At 49.1% G+C, this 26,573-nt stretch overlaps 1 protein-coding gene across 2 annotated transcripts in view; it reads right to left on the bottom strand.

Annotated features, from left to right (window-relative positions):
- TNFRSF21 (TNF receptor superfamily member 21) overlaps nucleotides 1–25,632 on the bottom strand; it is a 31,699-nt gene extending 6,067 nt beyond the window's left edge. The window contains exons 1-4 of one of the 2 annotated variants that reach the window (XM_030490391.1): nucleotides 25,370–25,632; nucleotides 19,089–19,743; nucleotides 16,887–17,378; nucleotides 3,125–3,390 (exon numbers count right to left, since the gene is read on the bottom strand). In XM_030490391.1, the coding sequence (XP_030346251.1) occupies nucleotides 3,125–3,390; nucleotides 16,887–17,378; nucleotides 19,089–19,743; nucleotides 25,370–25,423 (1,467 nt within the window). In that variant the 5' untranslated portion in view covers nucleotides 25,424–25,632. The remainder of the gene's footprint in view (nucleotides 1–3,124; nucleotides 3,391–16,886; nucleotides 17,379–19,088; nucleotides 19,744–25,369) is intronic. The other variant, XM_030490392.1, reaches the window with a different exon arrangement.
- Nucleotides 25,633–26,573: the final 941 nt, after the last annotated feature.

Genomic DNA, 26,573 nt, shown 5'->3' with positions numbered 1-26,573 from the left:
TGGGCAATGCTGGGTCTGGGGACAGTTTAGACACCAAGCCATACACAGAGGAAGCAGCTCTTCCCCATCAGCCCTGGCCATGTGTGGGCCAAGTGCTTCTCCAAGCAGAAGATGGCATCTCAATGAGAGCTTCTAGAGGCTTCTCCTTTCTGTGGATTTGCCCACCCACTTTTTCAAACCATGATGAAGAGATAATGAAGCCATGATGAACAGTTTCTAAACTCAATTACAGGCTAAGTCACTACCAAGTTCAGCTTGTTATGACCTCACCATCTTCTAGCTTCATCTTAGGCTCTCAAGCCCATTATATTACAAACACACAGAACACAAATCCAAGGAGATGTGACTACCACAGCAGGGAAACCTCAAACTGCAAAGTTCATATTTTTGTGTTTCTATTATTTATGTTTATATTACTTTATAAATAATTAACTTTTTATTGTGCACTCTCCAGCCTGGTTCAAACCCAGCCTCAGTCAGCCGAAAATCAACTCATGGTTTAGCACAAACCTGGAGTAAAACAATGATGCCCACTCCAGCAAAACCCTTGCTCTACTGCTGACACATGAGGTTAACACAGCACAAAATGAACTGCTAACTACTGGGTCCAGCCCAGTTCAGCTTTGCCAAAAGAGGAAACGAAGGGGATGGGCAGGAGTTGTTGGGGACTGAATTTGGGGAATGCTGCTCCAGGCTCTTGACCTGCAGGGTTTTGACCTGCAAAAGAGGAAGGGAAGGAGCCAAAAGGCACTGCCACAGCCGCGTGCCTGGACACGGGGCTGCTTTCACATCCTCTTCTCCTCTGGCACCCCCAAAACCCCCATGGCTTAACCTCACACCAGACCCAGCCCTGACATATTTGCTGATTCATGGAATTATCTGCAGCATGCAATTAGCTACAGACGTAAATCTTGCTGGGCTCAGGGCTGCAGCCTCCCCCTCTCTATTTTCAACATCTCCCTTATTAATTTATTATTCTTTTTTATCTGCTTTGCTGAGGCTGTGCTGCTGAACACCCTGAGCAAGGCTGTTTGCTTCCCCTCCATCCATTCCCTGGAATATTTCAGCTGAGGCCAGCAGAGCCATAAATAAAAAGCTCTTAAAGCATTGCTCACGGTAGGACACTTACAGTAGCCAATGCAGCCAACTGTGCCAACAACGCTCCAGGCCAGCCCAGGCAAGCACAGACACCCCTTGGTATCTGCACAATGCTGCTATGCACCCCCAAAAAAAACCCCAAAAAACATAGCCCAGTGCCTGTGCTGCACTGAATTTTTATGATTTTAACTTCAAAATGGAGAATTGCAATTTCCAGGGATAGCAGTGAAAACCCTCTCCCTTTTCCCCTTCTATCCCCCATTTTTGTTGTTGTCAGCACTAATTTGGGGGTGTGCCTGTGCTCGATGAACAGTGCCCAGGCTCGCATGCTGCTGCCCTGCAAGCCTGGCTGCAAGAGGAGAGATTTTTGCAAACCTCAAGGCTGAGAAGCATTCATGGCCAGAGCAAACCTTAAACAGGAGCCCTCCAAGTTAAATGCACCCCCAAAACCCTTCCCACAGCTGCAGTGCTCGCTGCAGAACACAAACCCTAGCAAAGCGATTCAGAAGGCTAATCTCGTTTTAACCTAAATTCATTCAGCACGATGCAAAACCAGCATAATCTCCTACAGCTAAAAAAGCTGGCGAGTCTTCCGTGGAGCTGTTCCCCCACTTGAGGGAAAATGTTCCTGCAACGTACCATAACATTCCAGAGACTCCCATTAATTCCCTTATTCCTATCAGGGGTTGCAAATATTTGGATTTCAGAGCCCAAAGGGCTGCCTGAGGGAATGGGACGTGACAGGAGAGAGCAGCTTTGCCTCCACAGGTTTCGCAGGCTTAAGTCAGACGCCAGATAAATGATTTGGGCAAGAATGTGATAGCAGATGAGATGGTGAAGAGACGCTGGCTGGGTTTATGTATTTGCTGTCCAAGAGCTGCATCATTTTAACACAATTTTTACTTATGAGTTGGGGGTGTCGTTGCTTTCTTATGGACACAGGAACATGGGGACTGACGGGGAAATCTCCTTTTGCTCCCAGGGATGCCAGGCAGGGCCAAAGGCATCATGGACAGCACAGCCACCTGTGCATCCTTCCTGAGCTCATCTAGGACACACTGACACACATTAGATGCTCACTGCTGGCTCGGGTTGCCCCAAGAGCATCATGCCCTTAGCCATAGGGAGCATGCATGTGTTTGCATTGCTTATGAGAGTCCTCACTCCCTCCACAGCATAAAGTGCCACCAACGGGTCAACCTGCTCACTGGGATCAAACCAGTTTGGTACAGAGAGAAACTGCCTTGATTTGTCTGCATTTGGACAGACAAATCACTGAGTCAGACCGGAATTAGCGCTAATTAAAGGCTTTCCAACCAGCAGATTAGAAAAAAACCCAAAATCAATCTCCCTGCCTGCTCCTGGCATTAAGCAGTCGGCTGCCCCATCCGCTGATGATCTGGATGCTGGGATGCAGCTCAGCCACTGGCATGAGGCTCCAGGGATTCAGCCTCCCTTGCACAAGCTGCTTCCCACAGCTTTCTGTATCCCTCCCAGGGCCATTCTGTCACCACCCGCATCCGTGTGGGAGCCAATTCAGGGAGAGGAGGCAAACAGGTTACAGCAAGTAAAACCTTGCAGAAACATAATGTGCTGCCATGCTGAATCTGCACCCTGGGGTGCTTCCAAGCTTTTATATCCCACGTGCTGCTTTAGCAGAGCAGCCGGTCCATGACCTTTCAGACACGGCAATGGTCAACACCTAAGGTTGATCACCCCCAACATGAGGGCTCAAGTACCAGGTCCTGCTGGTGACCTTCAAAGATAAAAGCAAACCACAACACGTAAGAATCAAGAGTTTGCCAAAACTTTAACAAGGTTTTGAGCAAACTTTGGCAAAGCTCAAAAGTAATGTAAAGCTTAATTATAACCCCTAAGGAGCTCCAGGGAGAGATGGTGTCCAGCTGTTTGGCTATGAGCTAAGCTTGATGCTGCAGTAGGGTCCCATGCACCCACATGCTCGCCATGGCCAGACAAGACATGCACTGCATCAGACAAGAGCACGCAAAACCCAGCCCATCGTTACCGGCGTAGTGTCCTCCATCAGGCCTCTGATCTTCTCCACCACATCGTTGCGCCGGTGCTGGCGGAGCGCACTGATGAGCTGGGCCAGGCTGGCCTCGGGGCCACGGATGGTCCAGTGCTGCAAGGCGGCATAGGCGCGCTCGTGGTCAGCTGCGTAGCCATTGGAGAAAGCCGCCACCTCACGCTCGCTGGCATTGCACAGGAACTGGTAGATGTCCTTCCACTGGCTCCCTACCTGGGCTGCCACCAGCTTCAGGATGTCGATGCCTGTGGGGCAGAAGAGCTACAGGTGAGGCATGGGGGTCTGCAGCCTCCTGGCATTGCAGACCCAAGCTTTAGCAAAGCTTCTCTCCATCCCCAAACAGCCATGCTTTGCTTTTCTTTGGTTGGTCTTTGGAGATTTTAGGTTGGTTTAAGACATTTCATGAGTCCAGGCTGCAAGGAGCCTGCAGACAAGCACCTGCAATGTCCTCAACACCTGCTATGCCAGTAAAGGGTGACAGACCTACAGGTCACTCTAATCAAGGCCAACACACTCTAAAATTAACCACATTAATTTCCTGCTCTTTTTCGCACAGGAAAACCCCTTGTACTCAGCCACCACATGGCTGCAGGAACAGGGGACATGGTAATACGCTTGCCCATACACCCGCATTGCAGCCATCACTTTGAATAGGAGCTGGATTAACAGGTGAGTCACCAAAGCATCTCTATACAAATGAATATTTCCATAACAGAGCACCTACAGCAGCTATGATCGCATTTAGAGCTGTTTCCAGTGCAGACTGGCAGGATGACTCAGTTACAGGACAGAAGCATTGGGTGAATGGAAGATCTGGAAGGGGATCTGAAGAGCAAAAGCAGGGTTTCCCCCAGAAAAGCCCTTGGGACAGTGAGGTTTCCTCCCCATAGCTTCAGGGGCAATGCAAACAACACACTTCTCCTTAAGTCTACTAAGAGGTCAGGAGTTAAACTTTCAAATAAAGCCATACCTCCTCCATACTAGCGAATTAACCCTGTTTTATCAAACTGAGCAACACCTTGTTTCCAGCAACCACATGAAGGGTTGGGTGTAGGTGAGCTGCAGAGAGAAACTCACTCTTTCCAGAGAAGTAACCACACCTCGGGTTTCTTCACGAGCCAGCATGCTTTCATGGCTACAGGGACACTTTCTCTTTCCCTCCTCAGGCACAACAGTTGTGGCAACAAAAACAGCTGCTTACGAAGAATATCAGAGCCAGGGTCTTTCCCAATGGCCTAAAATTTAACAATTTCTAATGCAGTTTAGACCAAACTTTCCAATTGCACCTTCAGGTCACAGCCCTGATATGGCCAAATAGATGGACACATACATACATATAAGCTATACAAACAGATATATTGATATATCTTAATATATATATAAAAATATGTAGCAGGCTGTATAGTTTATGTCTCCTTTTTTATACATATGTGTGTATACATATACACACATATATGATATATATATTTTTATATATATGTAACAGGAATTAAGCCTGGTCTTCTTAACTCTTCCCATTACTCAGATGAAGACTATCAATCCTCAGTTCAAGGTGATACAGGCTGTGGGCTTCCAGGCTCCAAATTCCTCTCCACTCAATGCCTTTGCCTCTGTGTTGGCCATCGGTCCTGCTCAAGACGGACAGACAGCTCAAATCACACCAGCAGCCAAGCCCTGCACCACTGGGTATCACACATCCGTGTCAGCAAGAAGCCTAAAAGCCGGCTCAGGTTTTGAGTCAGATCCTTTAAACCAGAAAATTCAACTGCTGTTGACATAAAAGCAGCAAAATGCCAGGTTTATGCAGCTGACACTTGATTTTATCACTCAACCCAAGGGAAAGAAATAAAACCCTGAATACAAGGATAGAAAAAGCTTTGCAAGGCTTGTGCACCAAGGTAGTGACAGCAATGCAAAGAGGGATGAGCAAGTCTGGTACTAATTATATATCTATGTATATAGATAACAATTAATACACTGAGATATATCTGTATATAATGAGTAAGTTAGTGCATAAATCTTGCAGAGCTTTTTCTTCTCTCATACTCAGGGATTATGTTTTCCTGGCTTGAGTGATATATACAGATATATAGATAATGCTGCCCATTATATATATACATACACACACACACGAGATAAGCAGAGTTGAGTCCCCCTGTGCTGCTCTGCAATGAGATGAAGCATAACAGCTGGGTGGGAGCTCTACCCATGCCCATGCTTCTCAGTCATACAGAAGCATTAAAACATAATTTGCTGGTTTATGACCCCTGCATGGCGTACCTAGTCCTCTCAGGAAAGGAAAAGCCCATATACTACCTCCTGCCATCTGCGTATTTCATGCTGATAAATCCCAGTATTTACAGCTGCTGTACTGGTGAGAAGAGTTTTCAGCTGGTCGCAACTTGCTTTGTACCAGTTTGTGCGGTGGCACGATGTTTATGCCCTAATGTTCTTGCACAAGATTTATGACAGAGCGCTCATGCTCCTACCAACATTTTCAAGTTTAGTATATTTAATCTCATTGTTCAATAAAGTGGCCCCATAAACATGTTTATATCCCCTGGCAATAATATCCCAGGGCACGAGAACACACCAGGCAGCAGAGGACTTAATGGCGCGTAATAATCTTTGGAGAACAAATGTTCCATTAAAAACGAATTTGGAAACGTCTACCTTAATACTATAAGAATCTTAAACTCATTTTCTTGCAACTATTAAATGAATTTAAGCCCCATATGTTCACCACAACTACTACAATATTGTGCAAATAAAACCCCAGAGAGATATGGAAGAGTCACAGACGTGAGCACAGATTTGGCTCCAGTCAGTTAGAAAACCATTGCTCCCTCTGTTCTTGAAAAATAAGATTAAAACCATTACATGACAAGTTGTGGCTGCACATTGCCAAGTATTACTGCTTGAACTAAAGAAAATGTTAATGCTTGTAATAAGCTTACAGTCCTATTATTTCCATATTTCCAGAAGCCCCACAAGTTACTCTGAAGAGCGCTAATGCTGCTGGAGCATCCCGTTGGGACGGGAAGGTGCCCACCACGGTGCATAGAGCAAAAAAACCCCAGCTCCACCTTTGGTCCTGGGTCCTCTCCACCCACCAAACCATGTGGACCTTCTCTCACCACGTTCATCTGCATGCCAAGGCTAGAAATGATGCTCAAAGCCCTCCACACCCCAGCCATCCCAAGTAAAATGGCTGAGCTCAGCAGAGATGGTGCTTTAACTCACACATTTCACACTTCCCTTGCAAGGCTGGTTACAGCCACATTGGTGTGATGCTGAAGCTACTCTGAGCTTGCAAATGCCAGGGAACAGCCCGAGTCATCTTCCTTTTTTTAATTGCAGGCCATGGAAACAGCCTGGCAGAGCTGCCTCCACCGTGCTGCTAATGCAGGAGGCACCACTACCCTCTCCATCACCACCACCAGGGACCATCACCATTTATCACCCAGCTTTGCTTGCCTCCGGTACTGCAGTTAAAGAGGAGCCCTTGCTGTGAAACCCCCATGGCTGCATCCAGCAGAGCTGTGTGTGCCATGGCCATGCCATAGAAGGCAATAACAATATCCAGGATCCAGGACATCCATGCATATCTTCAGTACCTGGGCAGGTGACATTTCACTTGCCATCATCTGAACATTGCAATTCTCTAATTGTTTGAATGGGCTACTCCACATAACCACCTAGTATTTTAAGGTGGTGATAACCCCGGAGCAATGAAGAACTCCCCTTCAAGCCAGGACAAAGCCAACATGTTGAGAACAGGCAAATGTAAAGCCCAAAGGTGAATGTACACACATGGGAACATGGGCACAACCAGGCATGTCTACAGACAGAGCAAACAGAGACAAATGGAGACAAGTCCAGAAACAGACAGATGCCTGCAGAGCAGCACAAGCAAACAGCACTGCTGAATACACATCCAGCAGTGTATGCTGAAGGGAGGACCTTCCTGGAAAGATAGGATGATCTACAGGAAGGTCTCTCCAAGCCCACTGCTCAGCTTTGCCCCAATCTTCCCCATAAACACATTTCAGTTTATTTCAGTGACTTCCTTGAATCTGGTTTAAGATTTTTCTCACCCGTTTCCAGCTCCTTCAGATGGCTCCTGCCTCATTGTGGTACACAGTTTGGTGTAAGCACAGCAGTCACTGCTTCCACTCATGAACATCACCAAAGTGGTCACCACACAAGCACATGGGACTTGGCTGAGCTTTAATGACTCTCATGAGCTTCTCCTGGACAAGCCTCACTCACTTCCCATAGCCCTGCTATTTACAGGTTGGACACAAACCCAGTTCTTCAGCGATCACTTGGCCTCAAGCAGGGCAAGAGGCCAGTGCGGCACAGGGCCATGACCAGCAGTGCTGGCACGCTTACGTACAATACCTGCAAGAGACCATTTCTCTTCTCTGCCATTACATTTTTCATATCTTCAAGCAAACTCATGAGGAGTGGAAGCCAGAATGTTATGCCCAAGCACCTGGCAACAGATACAGCAAAGTCTAACCACAGCCTAGCCACAGAGGAGCTTCGGTTCCTTCCTCTCCCCACCCTCTGACAAACAAAGAGCCATCATCATTTTCACTTCTGAGGCTCAAGCCAAACATCATTTGTTCTTTCCAGAAGAGTGCTGCCACCTTTAAGGGGAAATCCCAAGGCTACAAAGCCCTTCCAAGCCATGTGTCCTCCCATTCCACAAATAATGAAGGGATATAGCACAGAGAAAACTATTAACACATCAGCTCAAGTGATGCTGTGAGGAACAAGTTGTGAATGCCCCATCCCTGGCAGTGGTCAAGGCCCGGTTGGATGGGGCCTTGAGCAAGCTGGTCTAGTGGGAGGTGTCCCTGCCTATGGCAGGGGGTTGGAACTAGGTGATCTTAAGGTCTTTTCTAATGCAAACCATTCTATGATTCTTACAGGCTGTCTTACCCAGCTGGGAAGCAAAACTCAGGAGATTCTCCAGCATCTGTGGCACACATGGTCTCATCTAGTAGCAGCTCATCTGCTGGGGTTCCAGAGCCAGCTTCCTGAATTTTCAGAAAGGCTGGATTTCTGGAGACTCCACACTTCAGCCCTTCATCAGCAGGGCTGAGTCCCACCAGTCTACCCACAAAACCTGCAGGAACTGACCTCCGCCATCCCGGTACCAATCTGAGCTAGAGCACGAAGATCTTCCACCACCTACATACTCACAGGTTTTCCAGAGACGGGCAATATTAATTAGTATGCCACATGCATTGACAAATCCAGATTTTGGATTCCGACACTTGCACAGACCTTGAGCATGAAGCATCACAGGTGGAGAGCACAGCTGAAGGGCACATGCAAGTCAGACATGAGAACCACAGCAATGCAGCCCAACCCTCCCTTACATTCAGATAAGGGCTCCGAATCACTGCAAACTCAGCTCTGTTCCTGAGCTCAGCCCACCTACCTCCTCCAAATATCCTCTTGACTCATGCAAAACACAGCCACAGCAGCCTATTTTTACCTCTGAACACACACCAAGAGACTGCATGTACAAGCAAGTCAGAATGTGGCACATTCAAACACCAGCTGATGAAACACAATGGCTCGGACAAACCAGGACTTAGAAATACCAAATCCCCGACACAAATACCTTTCCAAATTGTGAAAATGTCACCAACCTCCACCAAAAAGGGGCAGTTACTGGAAACTCAGCACCCTCCCCCCCTGCTACCACCTTCCCCAGATATATTCCTGATCCTAAATGAGGAGATTTAAAAGATGTGCAAGGTCCTGCACCTGGGTCAGCACAGGCTGACGAATGAAGGGATTGAGAGCAGTTGTACCAAGAAGGACTTGGGATACTGGTGGATGAAAGACTGGACATCCACAATGTGCACTCACCACTCAGGAAGCCAACTATATTCTGGGCTGCATCAAAAGGAGCATGACCAGCAGGTCAAATGAGATGATACTCCCTGCTTGCATGAGACCCCACCTGCAGTCCTGTATCCAGCTCTGGGGCCCCCAACATAAGGAGGACATGGATGTATTGGAGCAAATCCAGAGGAGGCCACAAAGATGCTCAGAGGGCTGGAGCAGCTCTGCTCTTGAGACAGGCTGAGAAAGCTGGGCTTGTTCAGTCTGGAGAAGAGACCTGGGAAGACCTTAGAGCAGCTTCCAGTACCTAAAGAGGGCCTACAGGAAAGCTGGTGAGGGATTTTTTACAAGGGCATGTAAGGATAGCACAAGAGGGAATGGCTGTAAACTGATACAGAGGAGATTTAAATCTGATATTAGGAACACATTTTTCACTACGAGGGTGGTGAGGCGCTAGCACAGGTTGCCCAGAGAAGCTGTGGCTGCCCCATCCCTGGCAGTGTTCAAGGCCAGGTCGGACGGGGCTTGGAGCAAGCTGGTCTAGTGGCAGGTGTCCCTGCCCATGGCAGTGGGTTGGAACTAGATGATCTTTAAGGTCCCTCCCAACCCAAATCCTTCCACAATTCCAGCAGGAGCCTTTGGCCAAACTGAAGGAAAGGACACACTTAAGAATACTTGTTAGAGATTTGCTATTTCCCCCATGGAGGACAGTGCTGGTATCAGACCCTCACAGGAGCCAGTGAGTCACATCCTCAGCAACTGCTGTTTGAGCAACAAACCACTACATGGTGATGTCTGTGGGGGTTTTTAAGAAAACAAAAATCTTGCAGGGCAGGAAAGGGACTCCTGACAAAGCCTTCCCACACTCTGGAAAATAACTCAAACCAAACCAGGCAATGGAGGAACATCTGTGATCAGCCACATGCAGTTACGAACATGTTTCAGACCCAGGAACCTGAGGGTCAGCAGGAGACAAGACTTCCCTTTCCCTCCATGGAAAGTCGCCTCTATAAGAGCACCCTTGGTCCGGCCCTCCTGGGACCCTCATGTGCTCCTGCCCCCCACCACGTGATGCTCCCCCTGTGTGTGTGTCCCTGTGTTGGCAATGGGGACCTGCAGAGTGGACTCGCTCCTCCTTTAGTTTAAAAAGGAACAGCCAGCATAAGTATTTTATGTAATTATTAAATTTTAAATGGCTTGCACAGAGTTAATCTTCATTATAACCCTCTCAGACAGCTGGTAACCCTTAGCAAGCACACTGCCACAGCCAGAGCCATATAAATATCCAGACACCCACAGATGCCAACCCGAGGATTAAATTTGCCTCCTGCGTTTCCCCCCGACTCAGACAAAGCCTTGGCCAGTGAAGGGAAAGGATCAAAATAAAAAGTCTGCCTTGTTATTCGAGGAGTTATGTGTGAAAGCCCTGCTGAAGTGAGAATTATGGCCCTCCCAGCACAGAAACCAGTGCTGGGGGTTTGGCGAAACAACCCTGGGCTCAGTGTGTTTTTCTACAAGGACAGCCCTCCTGTCCCTGCACAGCTGCCCTGCTTCCCACACTCAGCCCTACACCTCACAGGCAGGCACAAATCCCAATCCCTTATTAAATTAATCCAAGGACCGCCCAGGAAATTTGACCATGGGATAATTTTGCTTTTTATTTCTTTTTTTTTGTTTTTGAAGCAGATTTGGGAGCAAATATATCAGCTTCTCATGGCAGCTTCACACAGCCCTGTGCACGCTGTGGATAGATGGCTCATGGAGATACACACCCTAAAAGTGATCAAGCACCAGTCTTCAGGCCTATTAATGCAACAAGGCTAAAGAGCAAGATATGATAAATCTGCACATGACTAGGCTTCCTCCTCTCTAAGAGGAATAGCAGCCTCCCTTATTTGCATTTTCTCAGGTTCCCTTTCACGAGGAAGCTTGGTCAGCTCCTGCACACACCCTCTGGAAACCACGTAGCTTCCCAACAGGTCAAGGATGAGTTTGGGGCAAAGCTGAGGAAAGCCGAATAGTCTGAGGCAGGTGATGTTTTGAACTCATCAGATGTCAGCCCAAAGCTCCCAAGGCAGAGGTTTGTGCTGCAGATGAGGAGTTGCTTCATCCCACCCTGAAGTAGAGCATCACCTGTGTTGGAGCAAACACAGCATGAAACGCAGAACTCCCGTGCAGCTGAACAAGCTGCAGTGAGGGAGCAGTCCTGTTTTAAGGCTCAGCAGTACCACAGCATCTGTATTCATCGTGGTGCCCAGTACATACCTGGCCCTTCCAATTTAATAAGCTCCCTTTCTGCCTGGGTCTCACTTTGCAGAGGTGGACAGGCTGACATTAGAAAAACACCAACACCTTCTGCCTCTCTGTTTTGGCAGGTAGACAGACAATAATCCCTCATCTCATGCTCTGTCTGCTAGTGCAAACATCAGGGTTCACACACAAGCCCAGGGCTGCTCCTCTCCAGGTGTAACAGCAATTACCAAATTACATTAGCAGCAATGGGCATACCTGCCCTCACGAGATGCTGCTGGCCATCTCTGACCTACCTGGGCACAAAACCTTGAGGCCACCACAGTTTGAGACTGGTGAAGCTTTTAACCCCATTGCTCATCCCTATGCTCTGCAGATGTGTTGAGGAGATAGAGTCCCCAGGGGTGTGTTTCAACAGCAGCTCCTCCATCCTCAGCCTGCCTCCCAGTGTGATGCTCCTGACACCAAGCTGTGACCAGTTCAGGAACTGATCAAATGGAAAACCACCTCTACAAAACAAAACCACTACACTAAGTGGCTTTCATCTCATTTACCCAAACAAGCACTAAGGAGGGGTCCTCAAGTAGCATCCAGTCACCCTGTAGAGCTGCAGGTGCCATCCCTGCAGCCATGTTTCCTTATTTAAGGTAGCAGTTGAATAGGGAGGGACACCAGGCTTGAGAAAGAATATCCCTTGCTGGGTTGTTTCCATGCGCTTGCTTCCCTTCATTAGGTGATCTATAGAAAAGATTAGTTACGTGTCAGATTTTTTAGTTAAGGTGCCATCGCTTTAAAAGCAAAAGAATCAAGCAGTAAGCCTTTTCCAACACTAACAATAAATGAGCATCTAATTCCATGGGGACAAGCCCGCAGTGACCCAGACATCTTGATGCATACTGCCAAAACACACACGTTGGTTATATTCACAGGGTGAAGCTTCGGACCTACAGCATCAGGTTCTCTGAGGTACAAGGAGGTAACACCCTCTTCAACAATGACTTCCTTGGGAGCAGAACAAGCTCAAGCCTAGCCCTGGTTCTACACCAACCAAGCTACACACCAAGGACTATTCCCTATGAACTGCCAACCAATGCTGGCAACTGGGCATCCCAACAACTGAGCAACCAAGACCCTCAAATCCTAACACTCCCCATCTTTGCAGCACCACCCTTCAACTCCCCACGGAGCAATTTTCAGTATATGGTCTTCTACTTGCAGTCAAGCCTCAGCTCCATCTCAGCTGCAAACAGCTTTTGAAGAACAGTTTATTTCTCTGATTATTTAACCAGAGGCTTCCTCGCTTCGCTTTTACCACCCACTGCAATAATGTGCAATTACAGGACTTGAAGAAAAATTAAAGGCAGGTGGCATCTCACGCCAGGCCAGTGCTGCCAAGATCTGTTCTTCAGTCTTTCAACTCCAGGAAAAAATAAATCACCAAACTCTCTTCTTGCCTCTTGTCACATCACTTCAGGCAGCTCCTTCTACACAGGTTTTACCCAACCCCTGTAACATTTTACACATTTGCCTTTCATCCTCTGCTACTCAATGGGTGAAAATCAAAGGTAAAACTACCAGCAATTTCTGCAAGATCATTTCAAGCACATCTTCATGTTTGGCATAGACTGATGCCAAATGTGGCATTTCCAAAATGTTCAAGAGGCAGGCTTCAACCCTCAATTTTGATTGAAAGGTTTCTGCAAGATCAATTCCTTACCCTTGGAAAAAGCTGAAGAAAGGAAATGGGTATTTGCTAAAATAAAGCAATTGTTTAGAACAAAGTGTTTCTAGTGTGTAGGCTATTCTTGTTCTTCTAAAAGAAAGTAGTTGTACAAGGTTAAAACCACAGAGCACTATCAGCCCAGTACCATGTAATTCAGGCATCGCATTGATAATTTCTTTGGAAATCATTGGCAAACTACTTTTCCCCTTTGGATTCCCATCTGCAGGCCTACAATGCAAGAGCCAGCTGAAGCAGCAAAACAGGTCTAATTTCTCCAACCACAGCTGCACTGTTGGTGTTGCTCTACCTTCCCTATCCTGTGTAGATGAGACCTTGGGGCTCTTGGGAGACCCCCTGTTGTGCAGACAGACATGAGGACACATGTGGAGGTAGGCTGGCTGCTAACTCAGGCTGTTAGTCATCGCAAGCTCTTCCCAGATCTCTGAATCACTTAATCCAGTGACAATTGTCAGCGTTTGCTGCCCTGGCTGGAATATATCCACATTAAGGACATGGGTCTAGTTTTAACACCAGCCTCCCAAGCTACTGCTATTTTTAGGTTTGGGCTGTTATTTAAGGCATGTACTATGACCAGAGAGAGCACAGGGCATAGACACCAGCTCACAGGGAGATGAGGACAAGCGAAACGCCCCATGACAACAACTGCTGTTCAGGATTGCACACCTATCTCAACTATTTAAGCAATTCAGTACAGCAAGTGCCTTCAGGAACTGGGCAAGAATTTGAGCCACTGCTTCCACCCTAAAATCCTCTTCTTTGGAGAAGCAGCCCAACCACAGTGAGATGTCTTTGTTCCAGCACCTAGCAGTACTAGTGCCACCTTGACCATGCTTCACCCAGAACTGATGGGCTTGAAGCAAACAGTAATACAATCCTCCAAAGAGGCAAAGCCTTGGAGGCCCATCTGGTGCCATGGGAGGCTTGAGGGGTGCCAGTGTGAGGGCAGCCACCCAAGCACAGCTCATCCACGCACAGGCTGCAGTGTCTACGTCAGACCCCATCTTCCCTTTCAAAGGTTAAAGCTGTTTACTGAAAGGATTAGGAGGGAGGAGACGGTAAACTAGCAAGAAGCTGGGGGGAGACTGTGTGCCACAGCTACGCACACAGGATTTGCCCTGGCGATAAGCACACCCCAACCCCTTGTTGGCATGGCCAGCCAACGTACAGGTAGGGAGGTCATACGGATGTGAGTGCACTGCCAGCACCAGACCCTGGGCCTTCACACCCAGAAGATTTAAGCTGAATTGCTTGCCCTCCACACCCCTAGTGCAACCACAAACCAGGCTGACACCTGAAGATGTGGGGAGCAGCTGTGGTCCTCACATTATGGAGGCTTTGCTCTGGCTGCCTACAATGGAGGGATCCATGCTGACAGCATGGGAGGGGAAAGATTTCCTCCCTGCAACAGCCTGAAGCTTATTCCTGGCTATATTCATCCTTGTCTGAAACACTGCTTCAGGATGAAGCATGATTTGGGTACAAACACTGCTAGAGCAGCAGAAAGCTAAGCTATGACGCTGCAACTCTGCAGTACATCTTAGCTGTACAGCCAGTTATTAAGTAAAAGGTCAATTCCTCCATGGCACTACATCTTCTCTCATTTCAAGTAAACAGTCTTAAGAGCCAGACATTTCAATAAGAAAACTAAAGAGGGACTTATACACCATCACGGAACAGAACAATTTCCATATCTGACACAACAGAGCACCACCATCAAGTAAGAACTAATGAGCAAGGCCCTTTCAGCTAATCGTAGAATAAACTAGATTGGAAAAGACCGTTAAGATCACCAAGTCCAACCGCAACTCCAGGACTGCCAAATGCAATAGAATTTGGGCAACACCAGAGCTGCACTAAAAGCAAGACAAAGCATTAACTAGTTTGTGCTTGGCTGTCTGCCTTCATTGCACAAAGTTCAACTGAGGACATTCTGTGGCATGAGGAAGTCATGAAGCCACCCATGCCAACATGGAACCAGTGTGACTGCTGCAAGAATGGCTTGGAGGGATGTGCAAAACTGCCGTCCAGGAACTCAGAATAAAGGAGCAATTTGCCTCCAGACCTGAGAGACTTGATCAGATACTGGGCCAGTTTATCACCTAAACTGTGGTTTTGCTTTGTTACATCCACCTTATTTCCCAAGACACGGGGAAAACTTAACAAATATCTTGTGAATTTGATGCACTAGCTGAATTCAGCTGTTAAAGGATGACACAGAAGACTGGAACAACTCACCATGGGAAGAATAGGATGACCCATGAATTATGCTGTCCCCCAAAGGATGACAAGATCTGGGAGGTGGGGTTATACCTAAATGGGCTATACCTAAATGGGTTATACAAATTCATCCCCTGCTCTGACATGCTTCAAAAATCAGGAAGGAGTCAGAAATTCAACCAACATGTAATTAGGTCTTGGGGGGGGGGAAAAATTACACTAAGTTACTAACAAGCAGCTGCTTTTGGCCAGTGAACCATGGCCAAAGCCATGCAGTATTTCTAGTGGTGCCCACAAATAAGGATGTCTAATAATGCTTGAAACTCCACTGAAGATCACTCACCATAGCCTCAAGGACCATGCTTTGAGTACCACAGATTTTAGGGGCAACAGGTGTTATTGGAAAAAGTTGTCACAAATGGAAAAAAGCTCAAGAAACCTCACCTCAAGAGTTTGAAAGATTTAAAAGGAAATTGGCAAGTAGCACAAACACAAGAGAAGGCACAAAACTAATTCCAACAAGACCTTACTGGTTCTATAAATGCATTAATGAAGGCAAACAAAGGGCATGTCTATTAATCAACGGGAAGGAGAAGAGAGTACATGACAGAAGACGCCCTACTCAAAGCCTTCTTTGCTTTGTACTTATGCACTCAAGGATGACTTTCAAAGACTTATCTCATAAATCTTCCAATCTTTTTTTCAATCCATTCTTTATTTGCCTCCCCACTTGTTAAATGTGCTTTTCTAAAGGTTAACTGTGAACGGATGTTTAAGGTTGAGCAACCTCAACCTGAAGTACAGACTCATCAGTGCTGTCTACACAGGACAAGGAGGGCAGGGGGGTGCCAAAACTGCCACCATAGCTTTGCAGAGGAAGAACCATGCATCCTACTAGGGAGATCACAGCTGCTCAGTGCTCATGTACATGCCACCATTAATTTCTCATTGATTTCCACAAATTTCAATATCATGACCACAACCAGGCATCTTTAAAGTCTCATCAAAAAGCTGACAGCAAGTCATCCACGAAAGGAACAGAAAACGTTACAAAAGCAGAGCTTCCAGGAAGACTTCACGACACTCGTGGAGCTGTGACACAGCCTTTAAGGACAACCTTCCTGGCTCCAGCATGGGCAAAGGACTGAGGACACAAGCCAGCAGTCAGGATTTAGGGCTAAGAACCTGAAACTGAGGTGCTGCCAAGAGGCACAGGATGACTCAGCCTTCCAGAAACAGATGGGGTGAGGGAAGAACGAAGACACAAAAGACTACCAGACCCATGCCTGAGTCACCAAGAAAATAAGGAGTATGCAAAACAAGAAAAATGGAAAGAGGTATGGAAGGGAGGGAAAATGAGCCTTCATTCAACATCCTTCTTCCAACGATGGTGGGAAGAAGGAGAGGAGCTCTAGTGAGCAGGTGACATCACCTCCACTAACCCTTCCTTCAGGAGCAGGCACATACCATGGGAACAGGAAGGTGGAGAAGCCAAGGATGAAGAAACATCCAAGAAACCAGTATATGGGCTTTGTCCTTGCAACAAGACCCAGCAAGTCAGAAAAGACCAGTCACTGGATGTGGAGACAGCCCTCCGAAGCACCACACAGGACGGTGAAGAGGACACTACCCCCCCTGCAGCCCCCAGTCGCCACTGCTCACCATGCCCATTGCAGTAATAGATCCACTTCTCCCTGTTCTGCGTAGGGGTGGTGGACTTCTTCATAATAGCTTTTTCCACAATGGCACTGGGATCTTGCCTGGGCCCCTTCTTCAGAGTCCGTGAGCTCTTTCTTACGCTGCAGACAACAATAACCACCAGGACCAGCAGCAAGAAGAGGACAATCATCCATGGCAAGTGTTCGTTGATGTCAAAGTGCTGGTGGACGTTCTGTGGACCTCGCCGAGGGGGTCTGTATGGGACACTGGATTTCTCACCCCCCACCATCTCTAGTGATGGCTGCTTCTCCAACCCTTGGCTGGTCTGCTTGTGCCGGTAGCTCTGTGCCTGGCTGGTGGCACCAGAGCCAGCAAGGGTCCCACCAGCGCTATCTGTCTCATTGGCTGAGGTTTCGTTGTAGTAGCTGGCCGCCATGCCGCTGGACATGTGTGGCACAGGAGAGGGGACAAAATCGGGAACTGAAGAGTTCAGACCTGCAAAAAGAGAGGAGAGTTCAGTGTCACGGCACCGGAGATGCGATACGGCATCACATCACGGTCTAAGACCTGCCTGAGCATCTGCCTGGCCAGCAGACAGAAACCCAACGCCAGACAGCGAGAAAGGGAAAAGGTGAAATTGAGGTTTGACTCTGGGAACAGATGGGTACAGTTACAGAGACAGGTTCCAGGTAAAATTGACCCTTGCTGGTTAAGACTAGTGGCAGCTAATTAAAAAAATGAGTTATTAAAGGCATGTTGTCAATCTGTGTTTGTCCCATGTTCAGTATTTCTGAGGGAGTTGTTTTTTCTTTCTTAGGTTTATGAACATTAGTTTTACTCCTGTTGTGGAATTTGGTTTTTTGGGCTAAAAATACAGGATAGTTTGGAGGCTTAGTATCTCTCTGCTGGGTTTTGTTAAGGGAGCACAAGCTTCTTTATCAACACTGCAAGCAGCTGTGGATGCATCAACTACAAAACAGGTTTCTGAAGCAACAGAAGAAACCAAACTTCTCCCTAAGAGCTACTTTCCATCTTTATTGAGTTTTCTTTTCAACCAACAGCTCTCAGGTCACAGCCAGATGTATGACCAAAGCCTGGTGAGAAAAGGAAGGGCTGTTGTGGCAAAAACTAGAGCTTACTTTGGAAACTGAAGATCACGTCTCATCCCAGCTGAGCCAGAGAGTGGGTGTAACCATCTGTAACCAGACTGTGCCTCTGAGTTGGTTACCCAAAACACTCTGACCAGGATACAAACAGGGAAAATGCTTTAACTTTTACTTAATTGTCTATAGTTGACTTCAAAGTTCAGGGAACACCCTCCTGTCCTTTCCCAATGACACACCAATGTCCTATCAAGCTTTGGGATCTAACAAGGAAGAGGCACTGGAAGTCTACCACTGTCAACACCTCCCTATCATATTTACCAACTCAGGTGTTCAGGCCATCGAAAGTTGCATTTTTTTAATTAGAATGCCCTATCCAAGACACTGTAAGGAAGCTACTTCCCAGGGAGTGCTGAGCACCACCTCAAATGGGGTCCTACAGCACCACCGCAACTAGCCACAGCTAACGCAACTCAATAAAGACTGTGATGATGTACCATTTCCAAATAAGAGCATAAGGAATTCAATTTGCGTCTCCCCACCAGTGATAAACTAATGGAAATCTTAGGGATTGAAGAAAAAATGTTATGGGACAGCCTAGGCTCCTGGACAGCTGATTTAGCAATGGTTCCCATTCAAGCCAATACACTGGCACCGTACAGGGGGAAATGAAGCAAGGAAAGCATGGGCATGAAAGCAGTGAATTCATAAGAGAAGGAGTCTGGTAGAGCAAAGCTCCTCTCCCCTCTGGGTTTTCCTGCTGCATCCCACCTCAGGTTTGCCACAAATGCACAGAGACTTGAGCCAGCACAACACAGAGACAGGAAAAGAGGCTGGAGAACATGATGTCCTTTCAGTCCAAACAGTAGGACAGCCAGAAGTCCAACCATGATTACAGTCTCAGTGAAAACATTATTAAATGTAGTTTAACACAAGCGAGGGCAATCTGATACGCTCTGGAGCTGCCTTCTGGCCAAGAAGCAAAAGCACGACCCACAATTTAAACCAGGTTGCCCTTTAACAGCCTACACCCAATCATGACCAAGGCACAAATGCAATGCCACGACCAAAACCACATCTGTGGTTCAGTGGTGGACATTACCTTTGGGAAGCTGAGCAGTGGGTGGAGCTTCATAGGGCTCTTCACCCACTTCGGTGCTTGACGAAGTCAAAGATGTGTTCGGAAGAGACGCTGGAGAACCACAGACATTGTCACTCTCCTTTGTCCCTGGCTTGATGACCACCATGTTTTTCCCAAAGCAGTCAGTGTATGTTTTGCACTTCATCACACTAGAAGGCACATCAGAAAAGGTACCACGAGGGCACGGCTTGCACCTAACGTCTTCCGTCTCGGTTCCTTTCTTGCGGACGCCCCAGCCGACCGGGCACACTGTGTAAGGGACGCAGGTATCGTTAGTCTGAAACGTACCAGACAGGCAAGTGCACTCGCGGTCAGTCAAGGCAGTACAATGAGTTTTCTCAATCATTGGCAGTTCACAAGGTTTTCTACAGGGGTGGCACCGCTCTATGCCGTTCTCATGCTTAGTAAAGGTCCCATCTGGACAAGGGCTGCACTCTCTTAAGGTACTCTTTGTACAATGTTTAGACACATAGGTTCCTGCAGGACATTTGTCGCAGATCAGCTCTTTGTTGGTGGCACGGTCAAGATGGCGGTACTTGCCAGGGGAGAGGCTGATGGCATTCTGCTCAGAGGTCAGCTTCAACTGACCATCAGCGGTGCCAAGGAGCATGAGCAGCTGGAAGAGAGACAGGAGGTATTAGTTAACAACAGCATGAGATGGAGCCCTCTCTGACAGCGGTCCCGTGCAGGGTCACAAGGGGTGTCCCAGAGCAATGGGAACGTGGAAGTGTTACTACACCCAGGGAAGCAACCTCAGCAAGGTCAGAATGAAAGAGAAGCAGTAGAGGTAGCACCATGCTCTCCAGACACATCACCAGCTACGATTATAATCCCTTAAATTTGACACCACGGTTCTAGGCGACACTAAGCACCATTTACACTGCAACCCTGACAGGGTGGTAAATACCGCTAATTGTGTTTCAGCAGTACGTGCTACCTGCCACCCCAGGAGAATTCACACCAGCTTTGCATTTCAAGGCTGAGGCTCTCCAGCACAAGCCAGGCACTTGCCAAGAACACAGAAAACACACGCAGGTGGCAGCTCTGACCTGTAAAACTTTCCTCCTCTGTATTTGTTAATCTGCACTTGTCCAAATAGTTGCCTTTATAAATAACACAAACCATGATGAAATCCAGGCTAGCAGCCACTGCCAGACTATTTCTCAGCACCTCTGCCCTTCCATGATTTTTAAGACCCTGTGTAGGGTTTGGTGAGACCACAAGGGATGCTCTGCTTCAAGCCTCCAACCACATCTGAACCCACTTTAAACCGGATGCATTACCAACAGGAGAGAAACCTGATGCTATTTTTAAGCTGTTTGTGGAGCTCAGTTCCTCATTGCATTAGATATAGGTAACAGTTTTTAGACACTGGACTGCACACAGCTGGGCTTGGCTAGATGATGGTTACAAATCTGTTTACCTATGCACAATTCCAGAGCTTTATTCCCTTACTTCCTTTGCAGGGAGGCTGTTCCATCCCTAAAAGAAACTCCATCTACCAACTCGGACCTCCGCTTCCTGACGAAGACCTCTTGTCATGCATTTAACGTCAGTTATGCCAGCAGAGACACGACACCAAGAACAAAAGGCATATCAAAAGAAAGGCTGACACAACCTCATACAGCACGCAGCAATAGAAAACACATTTTCAAACAGCCGCAGGCTGAGTTAGGAGAGGGAGAGAGGAATGAGCCAACATTACCCTGAATTTCCAAAGGTGCTTTCTACACTGAAGGTAAAAAGACCACAGACCCTAACACTTTCCAACTGCACAGCCAGGCACATAAATCGTTTGGCTGTGTTATATAAGCTCTCGCCTCTTGCTCTGCTACCTATTCTGGGCCACCAGCCAACAAAAATATATTCAGAAGAAAAAAAAAGGGAAAAAAAAAGGCTCCCAACGACATGACTCTGCAGAAGACACATCGCAGCAGAGCCACAAGCCTCGCCGCGTCATTTTTGGTGCAGTCTCTTGCTTCCTGGATACACACAGCACATTTCTGTTTCACCTGCTCAATAATTTACAGCTCGGGATTTGTACAAAACACTTTGAGTTTTAGTGTTTTATTTGCTTTTCTCCTGAAGCAGCAGCAATTACAGAGCAGGTAGAAGCAGGCAAGCCCGCAGGAGCTGACGGGGATCCTGCAGCAGCCAGGCTAATTACAGCACATCAAATTAAGAAGCGGGGCTGCCCTGGCAGGCACCAAAGGCTTACAGGAGGTATTTTATTTCTCCCCTCCCCTAAGACACGATTTAACGAAGCACTTAGATGGCTCTAAGGAAACCTGCCCACTGCCCCCCCCATAATCTTCATGACACAACCCTGCATTAGCAAACCAGATTCAGCAGGATGCAGCCCCTCGAGGTTGTATGGAGGGTCACCTGTGTTACTCATCCTTGTCCCCAAGACAGCACCGAGTGGGACAGGGTGTCTGGAGAGGCAGGATAGGCAGCAGCTCTCCTGCCTTGCGCTGGGGATGACCTGCATGCTGCTGTCTCAGATCCTGATTTCTCCCTCTGCATCAAGCCAGACCTCAGGAAACCCACAGACAACTCCACTACAAGCATGTGCCATAAGTCCCCTCTGTTCTCCCTTTTCTTCCCATCTCCACCATCATTCCATCATTCATCTGGGTAACTAAAGCCAGTGGGACCTGCGCTATTGTACCGGTACTGTACAAACCTGCACCAGGTTTGGGTTTTGTTCAGTTTTGGGTTGCTGGGGTTTTTTAACCCTATCTCAAGCAAAGCAGCACTGGTGCTTTCAAACATCTGCAGTTCTTCAGCTGCACATACACTTCCTAGCTTAGGGACAACAGCAACTCCCTGCAGGGGAAGGCTAAGCAGCACTGAGCATCCGCTATTTATTCAGATCAGCGCTTCTAGTCCCTTAAAAAAAAACCAACCAGCTGCTCTGGTTTTGTGGCTGGCACCCCTCAGATCTCCCAAAGAGAGGGCCAGGAGCAGGAGGACATCTTCAACAAAAAGGGGTGCCTGCTGGTTTGGTCTCTCATCCTCAGGACTGCCCAGCACTATGCAAAACTAAACCCTTCTGGCTGATACACCCAGTTTCATCAGTGAAAGCAACAGAGCAATGAGTCAAGCTCTGCTTAGCCACTGCATTTCAGTTCATTACTCAAATACCAAAAAAAGTGTATAGGGTAACAAAAAAAAACCACAGAAAAAAGGAATGGGTGCAAGACAACACTAATGAGCAGATTTGGTTTCAAGCAGTTTCGGTGCTGCTCTCTGTGCCCAATGCAGGAGCAGCTCTCAATACTGAAGCCAAAAAGATCAAGTGGGACAGGACGGTTATGATCCCACAGAACATCCCCGACTCAGCATCAACACCCTGCACCACACTGGCAAAGGCACTTCCCACCCATCTCCACCTATTCCAACACATGGAAGTTTTATGGTATGAGGAAAGCAGATCAGGCTGGGTCAGGGAAACGGCTCAGACAAGGACATCTTCATGCTTAAACACTGCAAACAAACTGTCAAGCCAGCAGCACCCCACAGCTGATGTGGGCACAACCCACCTTACCATCACCCAGCTTGATGACCCCCTCTCAATGGTCACATCGACACCATGCCTCCATCACCTTCTTAAATAACTGCATGCCGCAGGAGAGACCCAGTGGGCAATTCGTACAGTAAATAGCTTTTAGGGGGCTACAAGCTTCCTGGGCATGCACATGGCGGATGCGGCTGGGAATGCAACAGCTCATTTGGGACACGAACCCGTGCAGCGGCTCAGTGAGTCAAAACACCAGCAGAAAGTTAGTGGATCAACAGGTATTTGTGTCCTGAAATGGGCTGATGCCCCGAGACAGTCCTAAGTTTGGGTTGTGTACGGTGCCACCCTGCTGCCAGACCTGTGGGGAAGCAGTGATAAACCTGAAAAATAAAAGAAAGAAAGAGAAAAAACCCCAAACAGCTAAACGCAGGGCACTTGCCCTGGTAGATCAGAGCAGGAGCAGAGAGCTGTAAGCACCAACAGTGCTAAACTTCTGCTCTGGGAACCGTTTCCAAGCTAAACCAGCAGAATTTGGTAGAAATGGCAGCGGGCTCCATGGGAATGCCTTGGCACAGGTCGGGGATGGGCCGCACAGCCTGCCACCCTTCTCAAAGGTCTCCTGCACACCCTGCCAACCAGCACCAGGAAGTCGCTTGTGACATTAAAAGAAGAGACAAAAATTGAAAAAGAAACCCAGAAAGACAAATAAACTGTTCTGGAAGTTTTATGGTAACTTTGCAGACAGAAGGAGCCCATCTCCTGCCTCACTCACTGTAAAAAGGATCAAGTTACTCCAAAAAAAGTTGCCTGCAAGGAGAGTATCGAAGAGCAAGGCAAGTTTCTACTTCTTGCAATGCAAACCAGCTATTTCAGCTGGTTTGGGGTTTGTGAAACCAAAAGTCTGGGGCTTACCCTGCTCAGCAGTCCCTTTACTATATCTTAAAAAACAGGCAGCCGAGCCTGCCAGAACAGCAGCACCAGCACATCTGGTCCCCATGAAGGAAAACCCAGCAACTATTCCCTGCAGCCAGCGCAGACCAGGGCTCACAAGCGTCCCTGGCAGCCATGGCTGTGCTCCAAGCAGATGAAATCCCTCAGGCTCCTGAAAGCCCCAAGTCAAACCAAGGTGACATCGCACCCGTTTGAGGCAAGGACATAGAGGGAGATGGTAAAAACCACCTTGCAGCAGCCGGTGGGAGCCCAAAGTGCTCACCAAGCAAGGGAAACCATGACCAACACCAGCCTTATGCAATTTCTGCTGAGCCGCTATTGCTCAAAAAACAAGCGGCCAAGTGGATTCAGGTCTGCTACACCAGTACGAGACCTACCAGCTACTGATCTGCACACTTCCATCAGGCTGGAAAGACATTAATTCCTTGTAAGGACAAAGGGAATTGCCCAACATTTTGAAGATGAAGATGTTGGGTGAAGAAACCCTGGCTGGTGGCTATGGGAGCATCCTGCCAGCTAACGAGCAAACGGGAATTTTGTCTTTCAGCTCGCTTGCTCATCCCATCAGCACACACAGAGGCTTGAGTACACCCGTGTACAAACAACATTCATGCTTGCCTGCTCACTCTCACATTCATTCTGTAAACTTGTTGTTGTATTTCCCTACACCTTTATGGCACGCTTCCCCACTCCCCCAGCCTTCCCTCTATACCAGCCATTCCCACCTGACCTCCAGGACCCCAGCTGGAGCTCTGTATCTCAGGCTCCCCATCAGCATCTCATCTTCCAGACGCACAGCAGCACTCGTCTCTCCCAGCGGGAAACCAGCACTCGGGAGCACCCAGCCAGCACCATGCACAGACCCTGGCTGCCCCACGACTGAACCCTTCACCTTCAAAGCAAGGAGGCTGTTTCCCGGCTAATGCTCTCCCAGCTTTAGATTATTTTTTGTTTACACAGATTCCTGTCAAGCCAGCACCAGCTTGCTAAGATCCACCTTGAGTTCAAGAGCAAGTGCACTCCTTGGTTACACAACCCAGCCGCAGCAGCTGCGGCGTGTGCCTGACACACCGAATTACCGTCTCTTCCCAAAGAGATGCGACGTAGCCATAAAGCACTGATTGGGAAGTGCCCTACCTGGGCAGGTAAACCCGGAGATGAACCTGCCGGAAAACATTCCCGTGTTAAGTGAGGACAGATGCCTGCAGTTAGCGGCGGTGAGTTTTGCTGTCTCTGCCCAAAAGGTAGGGAAAAGCAGCTAGGAGGAGATGGATGGATTCCAGCCCGGTGCCAACCAGTAGGAGCGGGACAGGGGGGCAAAGCACGGAGCTGCTCAGACCTCAAGGTGGGGCACAGCCCTGGGTGAAGGATGCGGGAGGATGCTGCCCTTCGCCCGCCTGCAGGGGACAGCGAGGATGGAGCAGGGGATGTCGCGCCCAGCCGGTGCCCACCGCAGGGCTGGGGCTGGCAGCATCGCCCAGAGAAGGCAGAGGAGAGCACCCACACCCCACGGGCCGCGGAGGAGAGGACAGAGGGACACACAAATACCTGCAAACCCCCAAAACACGCCCCTGCCTACCTGCCCCCCCAGCCAGGCAGCACAGGCAGCACTCCCCACACACACACACCTCCCAGGCAGGAGGCGGGCGGCAGCCCCGCACTGCAGCACGTCCCCACCCCGCGGACACGCGGATCTTGCGCGGGCGGCGCCGCTGCATCCGCGGAGCGCGCAGGGACGGATGGGCACGGCACCCCCCGCTCCACTCACCGTGAGGAAGCCGGCGAACGCGGCGGCGCTCGGGCACGCCGCGGCGGCCCCCATGGTGGCGGCCGGGGCCGGATCCGCCGCGCAGCGGGGCTGCCTCAGGCGGCGGGTCGCGGTGCCGGCGGCGGCCGGCGCGGGCAGGCGCCCATGGCGGGGCCGGGCGGGGCGGGGGCCCTGCCGCCCGCCGCGCTCCCACCTGCCTCCGGGGCCGCCGGCTGCGCACTGCCGCGGCAGGGCGGCGCGCACGTGGGGCGGCGCGGCGGGGCGGGGCGCTTTGTGGCGTCACCCGCCCGCGCAAGACAGCGCGTAAGGGCGCCCCCCCGCGCAGCGCCGCGCACCGCGCCCCACCCTTCAGGGTTCCATCCGCGGCCGCGGAGGACCCCCGCGCTGCCTGCAGGCGCCGCCACGCGGTGCGGAACCTCGTCCCCCCGCCGCTTTCTCCATGCGACCTGCGCGGCTCTCCGCGCCGGCGGAACCCCGCGCCCGGCTCCGCCGCGGGGGTTAACGCCGCGCTGCATCGCGCCGGGGCTCACCAGATGGCTTCACCCCCGTGACCCGCCGTCCCGCGGGGCTGGGGGTGATGCGCACAGAGCTCCACTGGAGCAAACTCCCAGCCCTGGCAGCCCAAATCTCTCCTTGTGCCAAGCATCCACACATTGAGCATATGGAAAGTCATGGAATCACAGAACGGTTTGGGTTGGAAGGGACCTTAAAGATCAAATAGTTCCAACCCACCTGCCATAGGCAGGGACACCTTCCACAAGACCAGGTTGCTCAAAGCACCATTCAAACTTGAACACTGCCAGGGATGGGGCAGCCACAGCTTCTCTGGGCAACCTGTGCCAGCGCCTCAGCACCCCCACAGGGAAGAACTTCTTCCTAATATCTCATCTAAATCTACCCTCTTTCAGTTCAAAGCCATTCCCCTATTCCTACTTTCTCTTAATAAAAATGGGGCCCTACGCAGTGTTGCTGCCTGCACTGCCTGGACTTCCACAGGAGGATGACCACCTCCCACCCACCAGGGACCCGAAGGATGGAAGTACTGTCTAGGAAATGGGTTTGCTTCAGCTCTGCTCTGTGTGGCTTTAGCATCTCTCTCCATTGTCCTCTCTATAAATGGGGTAGACATAGTTTCTTTTCCCCAGTGAAGTTTTGCTTGGGTAATGCTCAGCCATCTTAAGGCTGCGAGCATGTAGAAACTGCA

This window comes from Strigops habroptila, chromosome 6, assembly GCF_004027225.2.
Source record: "Strigops habroptila isolate Jane chromosome 6, bStrHab1.2.pri, whole genome shotgun sequence".
Lineage (NCBI taxonomy): Eukaryota > Metazoa > Chordata > Aves > Psittaciformes > Psittacidae > Strigops > Strigops habroptila.
Note: the sequence above shows the minus strand (reverse complement) of the source record. Positions and strands in the feature narration are given on the sequence as shown.